This window comes from Alexandromys fortis, unplaced genomic scaffold, assembly GCF_014885135.2.
Source record: "Alexandromys fortis isolate MF-2015 unplaced genomic scaffold, M_Fortis_MF-2015_v1.1 scaffold_186, whole genome shotgun sequence".
Lineage (NCBI taxonomy): Eukaryota > Metazoa > Chordata > Mammalia > Rodentia > Cricetidae > Alexandromys > Alexandromys fortis.
Window position 1 is genome coordinate 92,185 of NW_026068067.1, and position 23,625 is coordinate 115,809.

The following is a 23,625-nucleotide window of genomic DNA, read 5'->3' on the forward strand; positions in this document are numbered from 1 at the left end:
CACTGAAGACCACACTTCTAGTTTTAATTCTTTATTAAACCAATATTTCTGTAATAAACATCAACAGCTACTTGAACAGACTCATTGTTATATTGATTATGTCCACAAATTAGGGATATTTTGCTTACTCTTACTGGTGCCTAAAACCAGCCTTGGCACCTCTTGGCACCTCATAATTAAAATTCCAATTTAGATGTTGGGGTCTAAAGTTTGCTGTCAATGAGACCAGGCCTGGTTTTGACAGTGAAGCCACCATCAAAAGCTGCATTTAGAACTTCATCCAGGCAGCTTGCTGTGACAAAACTTAGATCCTGTCTGACGTTGCTTGGGATTTCTTCAAGGTCTTTCTCATTCCTCTGTGGAATTATGATCTGCTTCAGCCCTGCTCGGTGTGCTGCAAGCACTTTGTCTTTAATTCCACCCACCTGCCGGGCGAGAGAAGATAGCCATCAAGGGTTATGGTCTGCAAGTGGACTTGCTTCTCACTGAGCTTGGGTATTCAGCCACCTCCCATTTGGTTATGGTATGAGCTGAGCTGGGATGCCAGTAAAAAGGCTAATGGTAGTCTATCTAAAAAATGTTGGTGTTGCTTCCATTTTAAATATTTTAATGAGAAAATCTGAAATTATGATGTCTATGGATGCGTGTGTGTGTGTGTGTGTGTGTGTGTGTGTGTGTGATTGCAACCTTGTATTTAGGTTGATTCTGTAACAGTATTACATTAGCTTGGTTATACTATTCCTAGCTGGAAGAAAGAATTTTGGAAATTTTTACCATGAAGAAATGACAAATGGAAGAAATAAGTATGTTGCTGTAAATGTTATATAATGTGTACATGTACATCATTTGCTACAGTTCTGTTTTTATAAAATAAAGATTTTAAAGTTAAACGAACTGATCTTACAGAGGATGTTCAGTTGTGTTACAAGATTATTGTCTTCATTACCACAAAGCAAAGGCCTTTGTGCCATCTAAAAATGAGAACACTCCAAACTAGCTCTGGTTGTTTTTTAATTGTTGCTTCGTGACAATTACCCTGTTGATTACCCTGGCCTTAACTCACAGAGATCCGTCTGCCTCTGTTCCCTGCTCCCAAGTGCTGGGATTACAGGCATGTGCCACCAGGGCTGGCCCCTCTTGTGATTTAAAAACAAACAAAAAGCTATTCCTACAACCAATGGTTCCTTCACAGAAGGTGGAGTCTGATCCCCCTTCCCTCTGATGGAAGTGATGCTACATGAATTTCAGTGCTAAGGCATAAGAAGAAAGCTGCTGCCTGGATTGATAGGTTGGATCACTTGCCCTAGAAGTAGAAGGTATGTTTGAGGTTATCTACACAGACTGGGAAAGCCCACAGGTGAGGACTTGGGCCTCCTGTGCATCACACAGAAAGAAGCAGGTTCTCCTGCTCCTTAAATTCGAGCTTCAGCCTAACTGGCTAGCTTTAGGCCTTCCTACATAGCTGTCACCCTGGCCCAGACTGCGCTTTTCTGGAGTGCCTTCTTCAGAGAAAATTCTGAGACTGACTGTGTCCTTCCAGTATGAAATGTCTATTTTTACACTCGCACTGGACTGAGAGCAAGAACAAGACACTGTATGTAACACTGTTCCACTGTGTATCCAGTGGCTCTCAGTGGCTGAGGACTCTTTCTACTCCAGGATATGCTCTGCTATTTCTTTTACTCTTTGTTGTAGTCCATCTTCCCATTTGCTGGATGCTGGATGTGGCAGACTGACTATACTGTATATTATTTCCCTAGTCATTCTCTAACCACACTCAATCCAAAAGATTTCTTTTTATTTTACTTATTTATTATTTATTTGTTTTTGGTTTTTCAAGACAGGGATCCTCTATAGTTTTGGAGCCTATCCTGGAACTAGCTCTGTAGACCAGGTTGGCTTCAAACTCACAGAGATCTGCCTGCCTCTGCCTCCCAAGTGCAAAAGACTCCTTTTTATTTCAGCCTTAGTAAGTTGTTTCTTTCTTTTTTTTTTTTTTTTTTTTTTTAAATTCTACCACTTTTCATGGTCCTTGCATGGATGAATGAAAATATTGGAGTACAATTGTTGTAGTGGCTAGAACTAAGGCTGAGCAAGTCCTCTGCTATTGGGCCTTATCTCTGGCTCTTTTTCACTTTGAGGTTGGGTCTCACTAAGTTGCCTATGCTGCTTCAGGCTTCCTGAGTTGCTGGGGTTTTAGGTGTGCCTGACCCCTTTAATGATCCTAACTGGTAATCCTATAATCTACTTTCATTCATATTTTGCAGAGTAAAGAACATTAGCTCTTTTCTCTTTTTTTGCCATGGATCTGTCAGTCTGTTGTAGACAAGTCCTGGCACCTAGTCACTGGAAGTCCTAATACTTGAGTCCTGTGTATTTAGCCACAGCATTTGTGTAGACGGATCCGGATATGTACTGGAACCTAAGACCCACAGATACGGGCAGGCTTTTTAAGATGTTGGTTTTTGTTTGGTTTGCTTGTTTTTCGAGATAGGGTTTCTCTATGTGACAACCCTGGCTGTCCTGTAACTCACTCTGTAGACCAGGTTGGCATCAAACTCACAGAGCGTCCCAGGTGCTGGGATTAAAGGCGTGTGCCACCACCACCTGTCAGGCCTTTTGAAATGTAACAGACAACTTTAATTCCGTTCCCATTTTTATGCTGGTAGTTTTGCTCCGAGTCTTGCCAATTACAGTAATCTAAGATTTCTGTAAGGTGCCAGGATGTCTCAATTCAAGAAGTGTGGATGAGCTTAAAACTTTATATACATGCAAGTCACCTTTAACTAGAGAGAGATTGCAGATGTTCAGGTAAGCTGCTGACCTTCCTACCAACCATGCTAATATTTTCCCCTTAAATCTTTTTAGATGACAAGGGAACATGGGAGAGATGTTTGCGTTTACTTGGCCCAAAGTTTAAAATAAAAATTAGTTACAGGTACTAAATTGTTAATGCCTATTTTAAACCAGAGTGTTAAAGAAGGCAAACTATTATTCATGAAAGTTTAAAAATAATTTGAGTAAAAATGACAAGAACATAAATGTTTTCTATACTTACTGGAAGAACAAGCCCTCTCAGAGTAATTTCCCCAGTCATGGCTACATCTGAACGCACCAGCCGCCCACTGAAAAGTGAGGCGAGACAAGTTACTATGGTAACACCAGCAGATGGTCCATCTTTTGTGACAGCTCCAGCTGGGAAGTGCAGATGGATGTCTGTGTTGTCAAGAAGATCAAAACTTCCAAAAGCTTTAAAAAGGAAAAAAGGAAATTTAATGTAGAAAAACTAAACCTATTTTTTTTTCTCTGAATAAAATCAAACACAAAAATAGGTGTTTTGTGTATGTAAATGAACCCTTCAAAAATATTAATGGATAGTGCACTTAGAGTGAGGTCTGGACAGAAAGATTCATTCTACTCTAAGTATGATTTCAAACAAACCTTTGCTCTTGTTTCTAGCTCAGGCACTAAGCCAAAAAGCTCTATCACGGTCACTAGAGTCTCCATAGGCGTTCAGAAGCCAAGCACTGGACGTTACTGAGTGGGTCACCTTTGTCACACAGTGTAAGATGCTTCCTGGATCATGATCCCAGGGCCCTCCTTCCCAGCTGTGTCCCCACTGTGGCTGGGCCATGTACCATTAGTCAGGTGGTATTTCTTCGCATTGCTTCGAAGCCAGCTGATGGCAAGATGGGCAGACTCCTTCATGACGTCCCCGAGCTGGCCAGTCAGTGTTAGCTGGCCTTCACCGTCCATCCGACTTGCCTCCACAAACATGATTTTGCCACCCAAGGGAGTCCATGCTAATCCGATTGCCACTCCAGGTTGACTCAAACGCTCAGATACCTTGAAGGATGAAAAACAATCAGTTGTGTCAAGATGGAGAAATTATTTCCAGAGCATTTAATCATACTGTCCTGTAAGACTCACCCTTCCAGCGCAAACTTAAGTACTTTGAGAACTTACTACCTGGCATTATTTTGAGATACCCTCTCACTATCTGGCTGTCTGCCACAAGAGTTACATACACTTCTTATTTAGTATTTGTCAGATGCAGTATAGCCCTAGAACACGGGTGAGTAACTGACTTCCAAGAGCTGGGTCCAATTATATATGCCTTCATCTTCAGGAAGCAGTAGCTCTATCAGTGTATCTTTATTGGACTGTGCACCTCTACATATCCAAAGCCTGACTGGGTTTTCAGTATGTACGCTTGCTTTAGGGAGCAGCAGCAGCTCTCACAGGCTTTCTGCAGCTACTGCAGGAACACTGCCACTCCTTGGTGATCCCCTACACTAGGGCATGGGACAGCCCTGTGCGGCCTGACTGCAGTCTAAGTGGAGCAAGCTGCTTAGCTGGGATTTTGAGTCTAGGTGGTAAGCTATAGGTTAACATATCCCAGATATGAAAATGCAAAGTAACAATTGAAAGACAGCAATGCTGGGGCTGGAGAGATGGCTCAGGTTAAGAGCACTGACTGCTCTTCCAGAGGTCCTGAGTTCAATTCCCAGCAACCACATGGTGGCTCACAACCATCTGTAATGAGATCTGGTGCCCTCTTCTGGCATGTAAGCATACATGGAAGGAATGTTATATACATAATAAATAAAAAAATCTTAAAAAAAAAAAGACAGCAATGCTAACTTTGACTGCACTCCAGTCTCCAGACTGCCCATTCTGTTGTGTTATCTGTGCCAGAGGAAATAAGTACAGTATGTCACCAAGTACCAGTCCAATGTGAGGCTTCTCCACCGTCAGGTACTGTGTCACTATGCTCACACCCAGCCTTTCTCTAGCAGGTGTGTGCAGTGGAAACGGTGGCATCAGGGAAGCCACTGGGGAGTCAGCTTACTATAAGAGCTAACTCTGACCTTTCTCTTCACAGGTAGGCAGCAGGTTTAGCTACCCTAGGCTACCAGCCCAGCTCAACCACAGTCAGTTCCCTCTAGCACTGGCACCTGCTCTGTGCTATATTTAATTGAGAAAGATGGAAAAGATAGGCCAGTGCTGTTTAAGAATAAAAAAAACCAGACGATAAAACTGTTCATGACTTTAAAAACACAAGTATGGGGTCAATTTTCTTATTCTTGTTATTGCATGACTTCTTTCCAGGGCTGGATGAACTAATCCTAAAGAATAATCTTCAGAATGCAAAGTTATGTTTAACACAATAAGCCATTTATTACAGTTTTATTAGTTGTCAATTACATTTTTTAAAAAAAATTGTTTTTTAATACCTGTGTGTACTTTTAAAGACTTATTTATTATGTGTACAGTGTTCTGCCTGTATGTATGCCTGTAGGCTGGAAGAGGGTATCAGCTCTCCTAACAGATGGTTGTGGGCTATCATGTGGTTGTTGGGAATTGAACTCAGGACCTCTGGAAGGGCAATCAGTGCTCCTAACCTCTGAGCCATCTCTCCAGCCCCTGCCAATCAATTCTTACAGCTGAATCCTCAAAACTATTAACCATGTTGCTTCATGAAACCAGGCAAAATGGGGAGACAGCTCAGCAGTCAAAATCACTTAGGAGTCTTGTAGAAGATCCAGGTTTAACTACTAACACTTACATGGCAGCTCATAGCCAACTGCCTGTTCACTCCAGTTTCAGGGGATCCCATTCCCTCTTCAGGCCTCCATGGGCACCAAGGATGCAAGTGGTACATAGTCATACATTCAGGTAAAATATTCATACACATAAAATTGAAAAAGAAAGAAACCAGGCTGGGAAGATGATGTAGTAGGTAAAAGAGCTTGCTCTGTAAATCTGATGACCTGAGTTCAATCCAGGCTCAAGTGAAAAGCCGAGTGTGGCAGTGTGTACTTACTCCCAGCATTCCTATGGCAATCGGAGGTAGAGATGGAGACTCATCTGGAAGGCTGCACACCAGTTAGCCTGATATAGATAGCGTCAAGACCAAGAAGGACCCTACCTCAAAACCAAGGTGGGAAGGCAGGTGTCCTCTCATGGCATGAAAGTGGACATGTGCACATATTCACACACACACATGTTTGTTTGTTTGTTTGAAACACCGTCTGCTGGATAATCTTGGTATTCTGGGCAGGAGACTGGGAGACTGTTAACTGGAAGGATGGATGTGGCCAGGCTGAAAAGATCAGACTCACAGTAGGTGGAGACTGACCTGCAGCAGAAAGTAGTGCCGACCTGGATGACACACGAGCGGAGAATGGAGTGGTGATCAAACGGAGGATCCCTGTGGCCAGGGGTAGTACAATTACCCAAGGGAAGATCCTGCCATTCTTAGACTTGGGTCCCGAGGTTTTGTGTCCTCGTATAAAACTCAACAATCAAGCACATAGGGAGTTCAAACATCTCTTAAATGCAAGCCTAGCCCTTGGCCCTTTTACAGAGCAAGTTGTAGTTTACAACATTTCTTAAGAAGTGACTCAACAAAAACAATTCTCAAACCCTGCTTATGCAGTGGCGCATACCTGTTAGACCCCCATTATTACTACTGATTGTAGGGTCACCAGTTCTTTCCACTAAGACAAGCGGACCCTTGCGGTCTGGGCTGTTTTCTAGAGTTGGAGAGATGGCTTGATCCCTAGACGAATCCATATGGTGAAAGGAGAGAACTGACTCCCAAAATCTGTCCCCTGACCTCTGCATGTATAGTGTGACATGTGCCTGTAAACACACGAACACGCACAAACCTTTTAAGAATGTTTTTCTCGCTGGGCGGTGGTGGCACATGCCTTTAAACCTAGCTCTCAGGAGGCAGAGGCAGGCGGATCTCTGTGAGTTTGAGGTCAGTCTGGTCTACACAGCTAGTTCCAAGACAGCCAGGGCTACACAGAGAAACCCTGACTCAAAAAACAAAACAAACAAAGAATGTTTTTCTCACTATGTGTCAAAGTAGAATAAAAGTGTCAAGTCAGCGCCTTGTGCCTGTTAGGTAAGCAGTGTACCACTGAACTCTAACCCCAGCCCTCAGGTTGATTGTTGTTATTTTCCCACTCAAACTGGCAATTAAGCTAATATGCAGATTGAGGAAACATTTAACATGTTTCAAGAAAAGGTTAATGGATACTAGACTGGGCCTCTTAGTGGCATTTTTTTTTTAAAGAAAAAAATGAAAACACGCGTGTGTACATGCACATGCATGCCAAGCACATGTGTGGAGGTCAGAGGACAACTCTGCGGGTTCTAGGAACTGACCCCTGGACAACAGGCATGGTGACAATCTCCTTTAACCTGCTGTTGTTTCTTCAGCCCAACTGTTTTTTTTTCTTTGTTTGTTTGTTTGAGACAGGGTTTCTCCATAGCTTTGGAGCCTGTCCTGGAACTAGCACTTGTAGACCAGGCTGGCCTCAAACTCACAGAGATCCACCTGCCTCTGCCTCCCGAGTCCTGGGATTAAAGGCGTGTGCTACCACTGCCCAGCTCAGCCCAACTGGTTTTAATACTTCAAAGATCAATACTTAAGGACCATTTGCATATCTAGTTGTGGCCACGTTTACATTGCTTTACCTCCCATGACTAAGATGATCTCTGCAAATGTGGAGACCTCTCTGTGACTCTTAGTCCAGAGGAAGACTCATGCACCCATCAAGATCCCTTCACAAGGAGCCATGGCGTCCCAGTAATGCCCCAGCAAACATTATGGGAGTATAGGTGTGACTGACAGACCACGTAATGATGAAGAACGTGGTATAAAAGTGAGGCAGGCCACAAGTGTGTCGACAAAGTGCCTATCTCTGCAGACAGTGTCAGCAGAGGGTGACCAAGAGTGAGGTCTGCAAACCCCGCTGAAATCCTCCTTTACATTCAAGCTGGTCAAGTATTCTATTATGATAGCTAAAATGCTGTTAGGAAAATAAAATGACACCAAAGAGCATGACTAAGCCACGTGTACAGCTTTTCCTTCCTGTTCTTTCTGCTGTTCCTCTGCCAGCACTGTTGAAATGGCAGAAAGTCAACATCAGCCGAGAAAGGCTACAGTCAGACAGAAACAAGTGTCAGCCTTTGTTTCAGTTCTCAGGGAACTGCTGGGATGGGCCTTTTCTGGAAAGTCTAGAGAAAGAGGCCATGGAACATGGAATCAGAACCCGTCTTGACTCTGACAGTGAAAACTAAGCTCATTTTCTTTAAACACTTTGAAATTCAAATCCATGGTATCTTAAGAATTCAAAGAACCCAAATGCCTTTGGTTGTACGATTCCAGATCTGCTGGAATAAACAAGGACTGTTCCAGTGAATGGGAGCTTTGTGGGAAGGCTCGTCAGCTGAAAAGCTAGCTCAGAAGTTAATACAGGAGCAAGGAAGATGGCTGCAGGGAGTCTCTCTTCTCCCCTTTGTAAGCCCTTAGGAAAACCATCATCACTGGTAATGATTTTGAAGTTTTGCTCGAGAGACTGCCTTATGCATGGTTTGACAGATTTATTTTCTAGACATCTTTACAAACCTTTCCTAGGAAAGCACCCGGAGCATCTAAACTCCCCAAATATGTTGTAATGGCTTCAACATCCTATTCTATAACTATGTCCATCTGCGTCTCGGCTTGTCCTGGCTCTCAGGCCTTCTGTGAGGTAGGAAAGGGAAAAGCAGAATAGGACAGTAATAGGGTGAGCCCAGCACTCGGCTTAACCCTGAAATACGTTATCTGGTGGGCGGGAGCCCCAGTCTGACACTAAAGCTGGACTCTTGCTTTCAGACAGTGGGGATCATGTGGATTCCCCACCTTCTCCCCAAGCCCTCAGTAGCACAAGACATCTTTGATTAAGATGCACACAACAGAAGCTAGGATTCTTCTGCAGCAGCAAGGCCACAAGCATGAGTCAATCATGAGATGGAGGGGATGACTGAGTCAAGTCAGCCTAGCTGCCCCGGAGCCGACATGGCTCTTTCCCTATGGAGTCACACCACCACATGTGACAGTACACAGGGAGATTTCCCTTTTAAGACAGAACTTCAGCCTCAGAAACCACAACTCTACTTGCCCGATACCAAGCAAGCGCCAGTGGAAACATAGATATGAGAGTTCTCACCTCCAGCTCATACATTGGTGGCCCCAGGATGTCTTTCAGCGCGTGGAAGTCGATGAGAATTGGCATTTCGGGTGGCAGGGCCAAGTCCGCAGTGTCACCAATGGCTTCAGGCTTCGCAGCTTCCAGCACGTGCTCTCTGCACCCTAAGAGAAACACGTACGTACAGGTCCCCAGAGAGCTAGTGGGAAAGTGTAACCGGAGGCACAGTGACTACCGCGCTCCAGTCCCCTGTGCACTTACGGGCACAGACCACCTTCACCTGTCACAGGAGGAGAAGTCGTCTTTCAAAGCCCTTACGGGAGTATTCACAAGTGCCTCTACGTGGTTACTGTCTCTGCCCCTCACAAGAGGCAGACTGACTATCTTCTTTTCACATATAAATTCTCACTGAGAATAATGCAGTGTGGTGACTCAAGCCATCCAGCAGCTGGGAAGCTGAGGAAGGAGGGCTGCTGAAAATCCTAGGTTAGCCTGGGCTATTAAATAAGATCCTGTCAAAAACAACAAACACCTGCTATGTAGTGATATTGAGTAGGTAAAATGGACTATATCTCAGCACTTGGAAGGTCAGGCAGGAAGATCACAAGTTCAAAGCTTCCCTGGGTTATAGAGGGAATTTAAGAGCAATCTGAGCAACTTAGTGAGACTGCCTCAAAGATATGAAGTCAGGCACAATGGTGCACGCCTTTAATCCCAGCCCTTAGGAGGTGGCAGGCAGACCTGAATCTGAAGCCAGCCTGGTCTGTATAGCCAGTTCCAGGACAGCAAAGGCCATACAGTGAAACCCTGAGTAGTGTAAACAAACAAGTAAGTAAAAGCAGCTGGGGATATTTTCACTGCGCGCATGCTCGCTTAGCACATATGACGTTTTAGACCAAAACTTAGCTCACTGTTAAACAAAACAACAATGAACAGCAGGCACAGCTCAACTACTGGCCGTGGAGACCAGAGGCTGAAGGTGCAGACACAGTACATTACTTAGTATAGTATAGTGCTATCGGATCGGTATAACCTGAGCCTGGCACAAACTCAACTCCCTCTTAGAGGAGTTTGATATGGTGTTGTACTTTCTTTCTTATGTTTTTGGAGATAGAGTTTTATTATGTAGAAGAGGCTGGCCTCAAATATTCAGTCTCTGCCTCAACCTCCTGAGTGCTGTAATTACAGGTTTGTGCCACCATTTCTGTAGGTGTCCTGTGTTGGTGGAGGCTGCTCAGACCTGAAATAATTACATAAACCTGTGTTAATTAAAACACTGCTTGACCAATCACTTAAGCATATTGCTAGCTAGCTCTTTTATCTTAAATTAACCCATTTCTATTATTTTATATTTTGCCATGAGGCTTGCAGTTTACCGCTGAAGTCTGACTCCTCCAGTGGCTCCATGGCATCTCACTGACTCCACCTACTTTCTCCCAGCATTCAGTTTAGTTTTCCCGCCTAGCTCTATTCTGCCCTATCACAGGCCAAAGCAGCTTCTTTGTTCTATTCAATAACCAATAAAAGCAACACATATATAGGACTTTCCCCACCAGTCCTGTCTCACTTTCTGATGGGCAATGTGAACCTGGAAATGATAGAACCTCATGATCTATGTATGGGTTTTGCTCGTATGTTTGTGCTTTTAAAAGACAGGGGTTTGCTATGTAGTCTTGGTTGGCTTCGAACTCATGATCCTTTTGCTTCACTCTTGAGTGCTGGGGCTGAGGGCGTATGCCATGGTGCCTAGCTGGCAGTGGCTCTTTTGTAAGGATAAAGCTCATCTTTAAGGTTATTACCTGCCCATAAATCATTGGGCATGCTGCAGTGAAAGATGCAGAAGCCGAGGTGAGGTGCTTCTCTTTACAGGAGCAGGCTGCTTGGACGATAAAGTAAAACACACTTATTTCTGTCTGGGGTTGGCACATGGGGGCTGGACCATGCTGGGCTCAGAGGTTACCTCCCCCATCAGCTTTTGTAATTCCTCAGGTGAGAGATATTACATGACCTGCAATCAGACCTAAAAAAAGTTGAGGTTTAAAACTGTAGGGGTCAGGGGAGCTAGGGAGATGGCTTGGTAGTTAAGGGTACTTGCTATTCTTTCAGAGGATCTGGGTTTGGTTCCCATTATCCATATGGTAGCTTACAACTTTCCATAACTCCAGTTTCAAGGGACCCAAAGCCTCTTCTTGCCTTGAGTTCCAGGCAAATATGAAGTGCACAAGTATATATGTGGGTAAAAGAGGCAAAACATCCTCACACATAGAATAAAAAACAAGCAAACAAAACAGAAATCAAACCCTCCAAACCTGTACACTGGAGAGACAGCTTCAGCGATAAAGGCACCACAGCCAGCTTTGACAGGTTCAATTCCCAGGCCCACAAGAGGACCGACTCCCTTCAGTGCACCTGACTTCTATACGCATGCATGTGCACATGTATGCACACACACAATATCTAAATTAATACCTGTATTTAAACAGGCTCTCACTATGTGGAACTCTCTCTATAGACTTGGTGGGCCTCAAACTGAGAAAGAGCTGCCCTTCCTGAGTGCTGGGAATAATGAATGGACGTGTTACCGCGCTGGGCATACAGTGTCTTAAAAACTGCAGGAAATTGTGCCTCTGTTTTGTCTCATACATTCCTTTAGTCTATTTTTATCGTGGAGAGTTTTTCTTTTTCCTTCAATTATGACAGATAGAATCAATGGGTATAGTAGTCTGGGTTAGTAGTTACTGTCTTTTAGAATTTGAACTACATCTGTCTAGGCCCTCCTGGCTTTTAAAGTTTCAGCTGATTAATCTGTTGCTCTTATGATGGGCCTGTGTCTGTGTAGCTTGGTGTTTCTTACTTTTTCTTTCAGTATACTTTTTGTTTTATATATTTAGTGTTTCAATTATGACAGAGGGGATTCTTTTCTGATCTTAACCGTTTGCTGTCCTAAATGCCTTCTGTGGCATCTCTTTTCCAAATACATTAAATAACGTTAAAAATTTTAAATTAAAAATAGAGAACTATGTAATTGAATGATTACAGATCGAATGAACTGAACAGACACTGTAGAACATTCTATAGGATACACATTCTTCACAGAAACCCATGGAGCTGTCTCTAAAATAGATCATCTATTAGGACAGAGCAAGCTTCAACAGACACAGGATAATTGAAATAATTCCTCATATTCATGAGAATGGAATAAAACCACAAATCAACAGTAAGAGAAGCACTAGGTCATATATAAACTCCTGGAGATTAATGCCCTACTGAATGATGAGTGCATCTCTAAAGGAGTCAAGAACATAACAAAAAAAATTCTTAGAATCAAATGAAAATGAAAACACAACATTCCCAAACTTATGAGACATAAGAAAAACAGACGGAGGAAAAGAAGTTTATAGCTCTAGGTGTCTACAGGAAGAATCAGAGAGGTTACAAATAAATAATGAATGATCCCTTAGGGCCTTAGGAAAACAAGACAACCCCCAAGACAGTCAGCAGAAAGAAAGCATTAAGATCAGGGCCAAAACTGATGATATGGAAACACACAAACACAAAGAATCAATGGAACAAAAAATGGTTCTTTGAAAATGTTGACAAACCCTTAGCCAAACAAAGCAAGAGAGAAAAGACTTAATAAAATTAGGAATGAAAAGGAAGCCATTATTTGAAATGCTAATGGAATCCAGATATCATTTGGTCTTACTTTAAAAATATATATTCTACTAGATTGGAAAATCTATAAGAAATGGATGAATTTCTAGATGCATATGACCTATAAAAATTAAGCCAAGTCAAGATTACACAATTTAAACAAATCTGTTCCAAGCAGTGAGATTGAAGTAGTAATTAAATCTCCCTACACTGAAAAAGTTCAGGCCCAGATGGATTCACAGGTGTATTTCTCTAGACCTTCAAAGAACAATAATATGTCTAAAACTAGTCAATAAAATAGCAAAGAAAGAAATATCACCAACTCCCCCCCCCTTTTTTATAAAGCTAGTATTACCCTGATACTAAAGATAGTTAAAAAAAATTTCTCTAATGTACTTAGATGCAAATCTTTTTGGCAAAATACCTGCAAATTGAATTCAAGAACATATTAGAAAGATCATTCACCATGATCAAGTTGGATTTAACTCCAACTAAGATGCTGGGATGGTTCAATACATGTAATCAATAAATGTTATAAATTATATAGAGAGACTCAAAAGACAGAACATGGCTGTCTCAGGAGATGCAGAAAAGCCACTTGGCATATCCATTAGGCAGCACTCACCGGACTCAGTGGGGTACAGATGGGAAAGCAGGAAGGGGATGTGCTGGAGGGAGCTCTAGATAATCCAGACTGTTTTAAGTTAATTCAGGATATGGCCAAGATGGTCAGAGAAAATTCAAGACAGTAAACTGCAGTAAGGTAGCGGGGAAGCACACAACACAGGGGGCTCCAGTGTGGATGCTGGTACAGATGCAGGCAGAGCTGGAGTGGGTGACTTTCCCAGGGACCAGGCACACTCTTGAGCTGTTTCCAGCTACAGAGCCCTCAGCAGCTGTCAGTTACTGTGGAGAGACTTGCAGGTGTGCCCTTCCCCTTTCCCTCTGCCACTGAATATGATTCTGATGAAAGTAGGTCTCAGAGCTATCGAAAAATCGCGAGGGGCAAAGAAGGGGAGGTTCTGGAAGGTGAGGAAGGGGCTGGCAATGTAACTCAGTTGGTAGGGTGCAATCCAGATCCTAGCACCACATTAAAAAAAAAAAAAGGTGGTGACACATGCATGTAATTCTAGCACAGGAGGCAAGAGTAGCCAAAGTTCAAGGATACATACTGAGTCTGAGGCTAGCTGGGCTACATTAGACTCTGTCTTCTTCTTCTTCTTCTTTTTTTTTTTTTTTTAAAGGAGAGGTAAAGAGAAAGATTCTAGAGTATAAACCTCAGGAAATTGTAGCAGGTCTCTAAAAGCCCAGAGTACTGCCTTTCAAACAAATCTTTCCTTAGAACAGTACCTCCGTAAGGTGATCTGTCCAAGCAGGTGACCTGTCTTGGGGCTGGGAGTCAACCCGCAAATGCTAGGCAACTGCTTCCCTGAGCCGCACCCTGAGCTGTCACAAACCCAGCACCTGTGAACGAAAATTTCGGAAAAGAAGCTGTGTCTAGCTATAAACAAAACCTCCTTCAGTTTATTTATATGGTGGATTACATTAATAGATTTTCGTATGTTGAACCAGCCCTGCATCTCTGGGATAAAGCCTACTTGATCATAATGGATAATTTTTCTAATGTGTTCTTGGATACAGTTTGCCAGTATTTTGTTGAGGATTTTTGCGTCGATGTTCATGAGTGAGATTGGCCTGTAGTTCTCTTTCTTGGTTGAGTCTTTGTGTGGTTTTGGTATCAGAGTGACTGTAGCTTCATAAAAGGAATTTGGCAATGACTCTTCTGCTTCTATATTGTGAAATACATTAAGGAGTATAGGTATTAGGTCTTCTTGGAAGTTCTGGTAGAATTCCGCATTGGGTTTTGATCCTACTTCATGTTCTGGCTTTGTGGGAGCCTAGCCAGTTTGGATGTCCACCTTCCTAGACCAAGATGGAGCGGGGAGGACTTTGGACTTTCCACAGGGCAGGGAACCCTGACTGCCCCTCAGACTGGAGAGGGAGGGGGAGAGGAGTGGGGGGGGGAGAGGAGAGGGAGGAGGGGGGAAAAGGGAGACGGGGAGGGAAATGGGAGGCGGGGAGGAGGCGGAAATCTTTTTTTTTTCAATAAAAAAATTATATTTAAAAAAAAAAAAAAACCTCCTGGAAAGGCACTTCCGTGTCTGCAGAGATTGGTGGGCTGATCTGAAGCTCAGTGCTGTGAAGACTGAAATTTTGTAGGTTCAGAGGTTAATTACTTTACCTTGAGCTAGTTTTAGCCTCTGGAACAGCCATTCCTTGCCCCAGTCTGTATCTGAACCAACACCTTGTGAAATGAAAACAACAAAGGCCAAACCAGCACCACCAAAAATCGTGTAGAAGCTGTCAAGAGGGGAACACTAGTTCCACCTATCCAAGAGTGAAGGATGTCATCAGATAGCATCTTGGGCCTACAGAAAACTTACCCTCATCTTGATGTATCTGCTTCTGTGATGGAACTACCAAGTTTTTGTTGTTGTTTTGTTTTTTCAAGACAGGGTTCTCTGTGTAACAGTCCTGGCCATCCTGGAACTCACTCTGCAGACCAGGCTGGCTTTGAACTCACAGAGATCCACCTGCCTCTGCCTCCTGAGTACTGGGATTAAGGGTGTGCATCACCACTGCCTGGCCTACCAATGTATTTTAAAGTTAGCTTGATTTATGACTTTCTTTGTTCTATACAACTATAAAAAAAAACCCTATGAAACTGCTTCTACATTGGAACATGGAATTTAGGGCAACATTATCTATGTTCATGGCCAACACTAACACATCCTTTAACGCTACTAGAGCCAGTCTCAGCATGTGGTGGCTCTCTCTGTAGCTGTCATGTGCATTTACCCAGCGAACTATGATCTTATGCATCTTTTCGTGTCGTCATGGACCATCTGTCCATCTTTGTTAAAGAAGTATCCACTCAAATACTTGGCCTGTTTTTAATTGGCCTGTTTCTATGCAATTACACTGTTGTTCTTTATATGCCCTGGGTATAAATTCTTTATCATGTACAACTTACAAGTGTTTCATTCCACTGTGTAGACTTTCTTCACTTTCATTTATAACTTTCTAAATTTACTTTATGTGTGGATGTGTACAGATGGATGTAGGCCGTGGTGCAGGCATGGAGGTCCGAGGACAACTAGCAGGGGTCAGGGTTGAACTCAAGTTGTCAGATTGTTAGCAAGAACCTTTTCCTACGCAGCCCTGCTCTCCTTTTAATTATGTCATTTTATATACAAATTTCTAAAAAAACTGTATTTACTTTTATTTATTGTGTGTGTGTGCATGCACGTGTGTGTGAACATGCTTACACACCGTGCATAGATGAAGGTCAGAGGACAATTTGCAGGAGTCAGTTTTCTCTGCCCACCAGCTGGGTCCCAGGGATGGGACTCGGGTTGTCGGGATTGGCAGCAAGCACTTTACTCCCCAGGCTACCTTTCCAGTCCAATACACAAAATTTTAACTGTGATGATGGTCAGTTCACTTTTCTCTTTTGGTTCCTATTCTGGTAGCATTCCTGTAAAGAGTGTCAACTACAGTATCAGTGAAAGTCCTCCCGGGGCTCCTTTAAAGGTAAGCTTACAGCACTGGTCCTTCAGTGTAGAGCTTGGTCCATTTCCAGTTCATATCAGCACTAGACATCCGAGCTAAGCTTCATTCCTTGGTGACATGTGGACATCAAGATTTCCCAACACCACTTGTTGAAGAGCATCTTTTCCTAATTGTAAGGGCTTGGAGTCCTTGCTAAAACACAGTTCACCACGGTAGCCTTTATTCTTTGTGTCTCTACTCCATCACATTATCTGTACTTCTGTTCCTAGGCCAATTTCATACGATTTCAATTATGACAGCAGTCTAGCAAGTTTTGAAGTCAACAAGTCCAAAGTCAGAATAAAACGGTTTGGCAGTTCTTTAAAAACTGCAACATGAAATACAACATATCCTGCCATTCCATTCCCACCCACGTGCATATCTAAAGACCCGCCCGTGGGACCTTCATGTGCAGGATGGCGTGAGTCTCACTAGCCCAACGATGAAAAACTACTTACTTCTTCCTCAAGACTTACCTACTTCTTCTTTCAATTCTATGTGATATGAACACTCTTTTTTTTTCATTTCTTTTAAATAGGATGTTGTACCGGGCATGGTGGCCATGCCTATAACCCTAGCAACTAAGAGGCTAAGGCAGGAGAATTGTGAATTTGAGGTCAGCCTCAGTAGCATAGTGAGACACTGAACTCCTGTTTCAAAATCAAAACCGCACATCAAGGCAATTGGAATTTGGAAAGAGCTGCATCGAATGTGTGTATTACCAAGGCATCCTAACAATGCTGTGTCCCGAGCACAGGACTCTTCAAACGTCTTCTCAGAATGACTCACTAAGCCTGTCTTGGCCACAGGGGCTCTGCGGTAACTGCTCAGTTGCTGGGGACTTATCCAGCTGAGCGGCTGTGCTGGTTAGTTTCTGCCCATGGGATACAAACTAGAGTTCCCTGGGAAGAGGAGTCTCAACTGAGGAAGTGCCTTTGTCAGACTGGTCGGTGGGCATGTCTGTGGGGCATTTTCTTGGTTGTGAGTGGTGCCGCCCCAGGGCAGATGGGCCTGGGCCTTCTAAGGAAATGTTTGAGCAAGCCACGAAAGGGAATTCAGTAAGCAGCGTACCTCCATGGTCTCTGTTTCGCTTCCTGCTTCCAGATTCCTGCTTTGAGTTCCTTGCTTGGCTTCCCTCAATGATGGACTAGGGTATGGAAATACAATAAACAAACCTTTTCTTCCCTGCAATTGCTTTTGGTCATGGTGTCCATATTGGGGAAGGATTCTGGAACTTTGGGCTGGAAAAGTCATTTCTCAAAGTCGAATGAACTGCTGTGGGAGCTTAGAGGACAGAGTGCTGAGAGACACACAAATAACAGAGACCTGGCCTGTGACGTTTCCAAGGGAAGACTCTGCCAGGACCATTCTTGTGATACATTGTAACTGGAACTTTCCCTTCACTGTGACAAATGATGCCTAGATGACTAGGGCTAGAGAATAAGCTGCAGTTAAGAAGAGACCAAAATAATAGAGGTAAAATCTGGGAAGGGTTTCCTCGGGGTCAGCACAGAGGTGTGGTCCAGAGTGGGCCATGGATGCATCCCAAGCTGGCATCTGAACTTGGTCTCCCACATGGTGCTGTTTTGGGCAGCATGAAAGCTGCAGGACTGAATGGGTTGTGGAAAGCCACTGAGGCTTGGCTCTCTAAGAGGTCAGGAGAGGCCATTGGGGGGGGACACCCCCAGCAAACCACGGGATGAGCGCGGAGGACAGTGGCAGGTACGGGCGGAGCTCGGAGCCCAGCTGTGATGACTGAGGCTGAGAAGTGGAAGTATCATATACACTATTTTTTATTTATTCTAGGTCTCATACTGTTGCCTAGGCTAGCCTCAAATTCCTGTCTACCCTCTTGCTTCCTTCCTCCTAAGTGCTAAGATTACGTGTGAGCTCTGGTTCCTGACACTATTTTCATTACTACACTTACGGCAACAGACAGGAGAATGGAAATCCCCAAATGTGGAGGCTAGTCAGAAAAGAAGCTGAAAAACTAAAAAGCCCCTGGTGCTCCTGCAGGCAAAGCTTCCTGTTTTGATTAGGAAGGGGGTACACTTTGAATATCTAGCACAGAATGTTTTCAACTTGAAGTCAATGGCAGGAAGCCACCACAAAGAACTTTGACAGCTAGCTGGCCACCACAGGTCAACTCTTCCTGAAGAACTGGATCCTGAGAGGGGCTAAGAGGTGAGTGGGGTGAGGAAGAGCCGTTAGTGCAGAGCAGCGCTCCTTGAGGACATCTGGACCCTTCCCTAAGAATGAGCGCTGGGGGGGGGGGGTAACCGCCTCTTAACCCACGCCATTCCTGCTGTGGCTGTGCTTGCCTGCAAGAATTAAAGCGAATGAGTGAGAAGTTGTAAGCGAGAGAATTCAAATCTTTTATTCTGATGCATTTTAAACTGTGGTGGTGCCTAGAGAGGATGTGGTAGGGCGGTAGATCCAGGATTTGCCTTAGGCCGAGTCACTGTAAGTACACCTTCTGGAGGACAGCCGGACTGGCACAAGCGAAATAACACAAATCAAAATGCGCCCCAGGCAATCGGGATCCACACTGAACTACACAGGCTGTCCTCAACAGTGGTCTTGCCATCCCAGCATCCTGTGCCCAACACAGGGCACAGAGGTTTACTGTGGGAAGACAAGCCTGTCTTCAGGTAAATAAAATCCAACCCCTCGCTTTTTCTCTTAGAGAGCACAGCTCGTATACCCCTGTGGACTGGGAGCTAAGCTGCTAGCTGGATGGAGGAGGTAAGGAACAGTGTCAGCGGAGGAGCGCTGTGATGGGACTCACATGCTAAGTGGTGGTAGCCTAGCCCCTACCTCTGTCTTTTGGCCAAGTGTGTACTCTCAGCACTGAGCTACAACTCTCCAGACCCAGATGGATCTTTCTCTCTCCTTACTTGGCGCCATGGGCTAGAATTGAGCATTGCCATACTGCAGAGTGCTCAGAAGATAAGCTGTGTTTCCAGTCTTGAAAGGACTTAAAGTAACTATGAGAAGTCGAGTGTGTCGAAACAGAGTTGGCTTCATTGACAAAGGAACTAGAAAACTTGCCTAGAAATTCTTCCTTCCCTAATGTGACCAGCTCCTAACTGGAGCATGTTCAGCGTGGGATTCCAGAAACCCAAGCGGAAAAAGAAGCAGGCAGTAAAGGCCCAGCTAGACTCAAAATTGAGAATGTACAATAAGGGGTCACATCAGCAGTAAGAGCTGCATTCTTGGAGAACCATGTTCTAGAGGATCATATTTTAGGAATAAAGCTAAGTCAGAGAGTAATCCTACGAAGTCTAAAATGAATTCTTGGCAGTATCAAAAGTGGCCTGCTGGTCCCTACTGATTTGTGAAAAGAAAATATCACCCTTTTCAGAGGACAATGATTGCTATGGTCTTTATATTTTCAATTATAAGGAAGGAAGAAAACAAACAAAGAAAAATGAATACTAAGAAACAGGATACATTATAGAAGAAGGACGAGGAGGAGAAAAACAAGAAATATGTCTGGAGACAGAACTCAGAGGTAGAAGCAAGAATGTAGCTCTGTACTGACAGAAGACAAAAAATAAAGTAAACAGAACAGAAATGGCAGACAACAAATATTCCCACCCAACAGCAGCAGCAGTCTTAACAGGCAGGTGACACAGACAGACTTACAGCTGGATCAGATGATGGATTGATCAAAGCTACCCCAAACCCAAGAAAGCAAGGAAAATGGATTAAAGAAGAAAAGCAGCTAGGTGGTGATGGCATACACTTTTGATCCCAGTACTCAGGAGGCAGAGGCAGGAAGATCTCCGAGTTCAATGTCAGTAAGGTCTATAAAGCAAGTTCTAGGGCAGTCAGGACTACACAAAGAAACCTTGTCTTGAGAAACCAAAAGAGAGAGACAGAGAGAGATGAAGACAATTCTAACTAAGAATCCATGTGTAGTAGTTATATCACATACTACATACACTATAATTACAATATTCCTTACAATTATTCTATTAAGTCTGGAGGATAGTCATTCACAATAACTCAGTGTTTCATGATATCAGAACCACCTAGGGCCATGTCTGTGCCTCTGATAAAAACTACAACCAAAGTATCTGAAAAATAAACTGTCTTCTTAATTAGGAAGGCACATAGATACTACAGGAAATATAGCTTAGCTACTCAGTTTTGCCTAGCTACACAATCATGTACAAGATGACCTGTAAGTAAAAAAATAAAATCACAACAAAACCCAAATGACTATTCTCATTAAAATTGTATGTTCATAAACAATTGAACAAGTTCCTGACTATTTGTAAATATAACATAAACACAAATATTAGAAATTATATATACATACATTAATCTGCATTATAGCTATGGAAAATTCCATTTGACACCTATGTATGTATTGAAAATTCTAAAAACACCAGCTCAATCTTAAATATAATTTTCTGAATGTGTTAAATGTACACATTTCATTTCAGCTATTATTATATCAGAGATACAAAAACAGACAGAGGCTTAGATGGCCAAGGGTTGAGCACACTGGAGTACAGGAAGAGCACAGCTCCCAGTTCTAAAGAGACAAGAGAAAGAGCCATTCCATGCTGCTGCATGGCCTTTCTGTTTATAGGTTAGGGCAGATTTTAAAGCATAATCTGAATATCTTTATATTTCCTCTACCAAGTTCTACTAACTTTCTACTAAAACAATGAGAAATGAAAAAGTAAAAACTTTTAAGAATAAGATGAGAACAATGAAACCTGATAAAGAAATGCTGACAAAATTTTGGAAGTATAATGTAAACAAACAGAAATACAATGAAATTTAGCCAGTTAGAGAGAGCAGAAACCTCAGTGTCTACAGCATTGGACGGGGTGATCAACAACAAACTGACCTGAGCCATGAAATCCTAAAAAGACTCAGGAATTTGGGGTATGCCTGAAAGTTCTGTGAGAACTGACCTAGCCTGTTTTGTGCTGCTATGACAGAATGCCCCGGAGCAGGTAATTAATAGTGAATACAAATGTGTTTGACTCATGATTTTGGAGACTGAGAAATCTAAGAGCAAAGAACTACATCAAGGAAGGTCTATGTGCAACATGGCAAAAAGGTCACATGACAAAAGAGCTCCTGAGAGACAGAGGTGATGGAAACCCAAATTCATCCATTCACCAGGAACCTACTACTGTGAAATGTAATATACATGTCCTCAAGATAATGCACTAATCCCGTCATAGGGAAGAGCCCTCATGACTTATCAGGATAGAACTCAGGCTTGTAGATCTTATGCAAACACACCAACACTGGGCTACATCCCTAGCTCCCTAGCACCTCACCACCTCGGAACGCTTGTTCCATTGGAGGTGAAGTTTCCAACAGATGAACTTGGGAGACACAAGCCATACAAAAGACAACAGAAGTCTGCTATCCTTATAAGAAACAATTCGATTTCAATATTCATACCCTATATACCATAACTATATAGCTCCAATTCAGCTAAAGTGGAGGTTTAGTCTCAAGAAAAAAATGAACCAGTGAGGTTCCAGGCAAGGTGGGAGCAGGTAAGACGACGCAGAACCAAGAGGGTCATGTGAGCACCCACTCTCCTATGCACTGGGAAAACATCTGGTCTACTATGACTGCCACGAAGAGCACTTAACTCTCTCACAGTCACAGGGCTGCATTCTGGAGAGCGTTCTGGAAATGGCAGGACTGTAATAAGTCTGCTTCCTATGGAGCAATGTTTACTTCCTTACTACGGCATGTTCACAAAAGAACATGCTGTGATGAACTGAAGCTTACCTAAGCTTCTTAAAGTTCAGGGAAAAGAAGGGCACACATTTCACCTGGGAAGCAAAGGAAACGTGCATTAACACAGCTAGAGGGTACAGCTCTTCCTGAAGTACCCCCCTAGAATTACTCGAGGAAAGTTTATATTACATTTAATTGTGTATCGATAAAAGAAGCTGTGTGAGAAAAACACACGGATCTCTTCTGGTGTACCGATGTGTTGGAAGACTTGGACAGCTTATTTTTTTAAAATGTACCATCAGCAGCAGCATTTTTAAAACAGATTCTTACAATGTCGACCAGGATGGCTTTGAACTTGCCTCAGCCTCAGGAATGCTGGGATTACAGGTGTTTGTCATCACATTTGGCTTCTAACAACTTTATAACAAAGACTTGAACAATTTCCTGCACTGGTCCAAAAAGAGAACAGCAAACCATATGTAAAGCGTCTATTATAGCAATCTGGAGACGGATACTAGATCACTAAAATGGTAACTTTGAAGAACATTGGAGAGGAATCAACTCTTTGTTATTTGAAAAAAAAAAAACACAAAAAAACAAAAAAAAAACTTGAGAAACCCAGCAAGCCTTCTGTTATTCCATCCCCACCCAGACATCACTGTTTCAAGGACTATCTGATACCCTCCTTGGTCAACGGATAGTGCCATCTACTTTTAGCTGCCAGACTGGAAATAGCAGAACAAGGCCACAAACCTTCCCCGTCAGCCACATCAGAACGGCCCAGCTTGGCTTCTTTATACTGTCCCTCTGCAACTTTCACGGCAACGGCCCGGCAAATGGCCCCAAACTTTCTGTCCAGAGAACGGACTCCAGCCTCTCTGGTGTATCTGTTACAAATGAAAACGTTTTATTTATTTATCTTTGACAAACACCACTTGTAAGTAAAACTGAACCAACCCCTTCACTAAAGAAACAATGCAGATTTGAAAGTTAATTTAAAAAAACCCCTAACTTCTCTAACATAATACATTTCACTAAAATTAGTGTATTTTCACTATTAAAATATCTCTTCAGCCACAGTTATTGCCTTTACATACATTATCTCGAACTGTTACCCTTCATCTAAAAGCAGACCTTTGGCCCTGCAATTTTACACGCTTAAAATGAGCCTGGCAGCATGTTACACACCACTTGTGTCTTGGTGTATATTAAGTAGCTTCCTGACTACACCTGTCAGTGTAATTTAGTTTCAAATGTGCTGGTCTTGAACTACTGCTGAAAGGATCAGAGAAATGGGCCAGGGCTTGGGGACACCTGCCATCCCAGCACTTACTTGGGAGGTAAAAGTAGAGGGACCAAGAGTCATTCTCATAGGCTGGAGGCCAGCCTGGGCTAATTGGTATACTTTTCACAAACAAACAAACAAACCCTCTAAAACCTAAGACAGAGATAAAATTAAAACAAACAGAAAAAAAAAAACTCACTCCAAATCACAAACCGAGAAAAGGCTAATGAGCTGAATAGACAGTTCTGTATTAAGAAACACAAGTGGCCAATAAAGACCCAAGAAGTGTTCATCATTCTTAGTCACCAGGAAACGCAAATTAAAACTGTACTGAGGCTCCATCTCTCCCAATTAGAATAGCTG

At 43.0% G+C, this 23,625-nt stretch overlaps 1 protein-coding gene across 1 annotated transcript in view; it reads right to left on the reverse strand.

Annotated features, from left to right (window-relative positions):
- Window positions 1–15: 15 nt before the first annotated feature.
- Lonp2 (lon peptidase 2, peroxisomal) overlaps window positions 16–23,625 on the reverse strand; it is a 71,663-nt gene continuing 48,053 nt past the window's right edge. The window contains exons 11-15 of the mRNA XM_050120817.1: window positions 22,731–22,864; window positions 9,009–9,151; window positions 3,639–3,846; window positions 3,059–3,249; window positions 16–425 (exon numbers count right to left, since the gene is read on the reverse strand). Coding sequence (XP_049976774.1) covers window positions 204–425; window positions 3,059–3,249; window positions 3,639–3,846; window positions 9,009–9,151; window positions 22,731–22,864 — 898 coding nt within the window. The 3' untranslated portion in view covers window positions 16–203. The remainder of the gene's footprint in view (window positions 426–3,058; window positions 3,250–3,638; window positions 3,847–9,008; window positions 9,152–22,730; window positions 22,865–23,625) is intronic.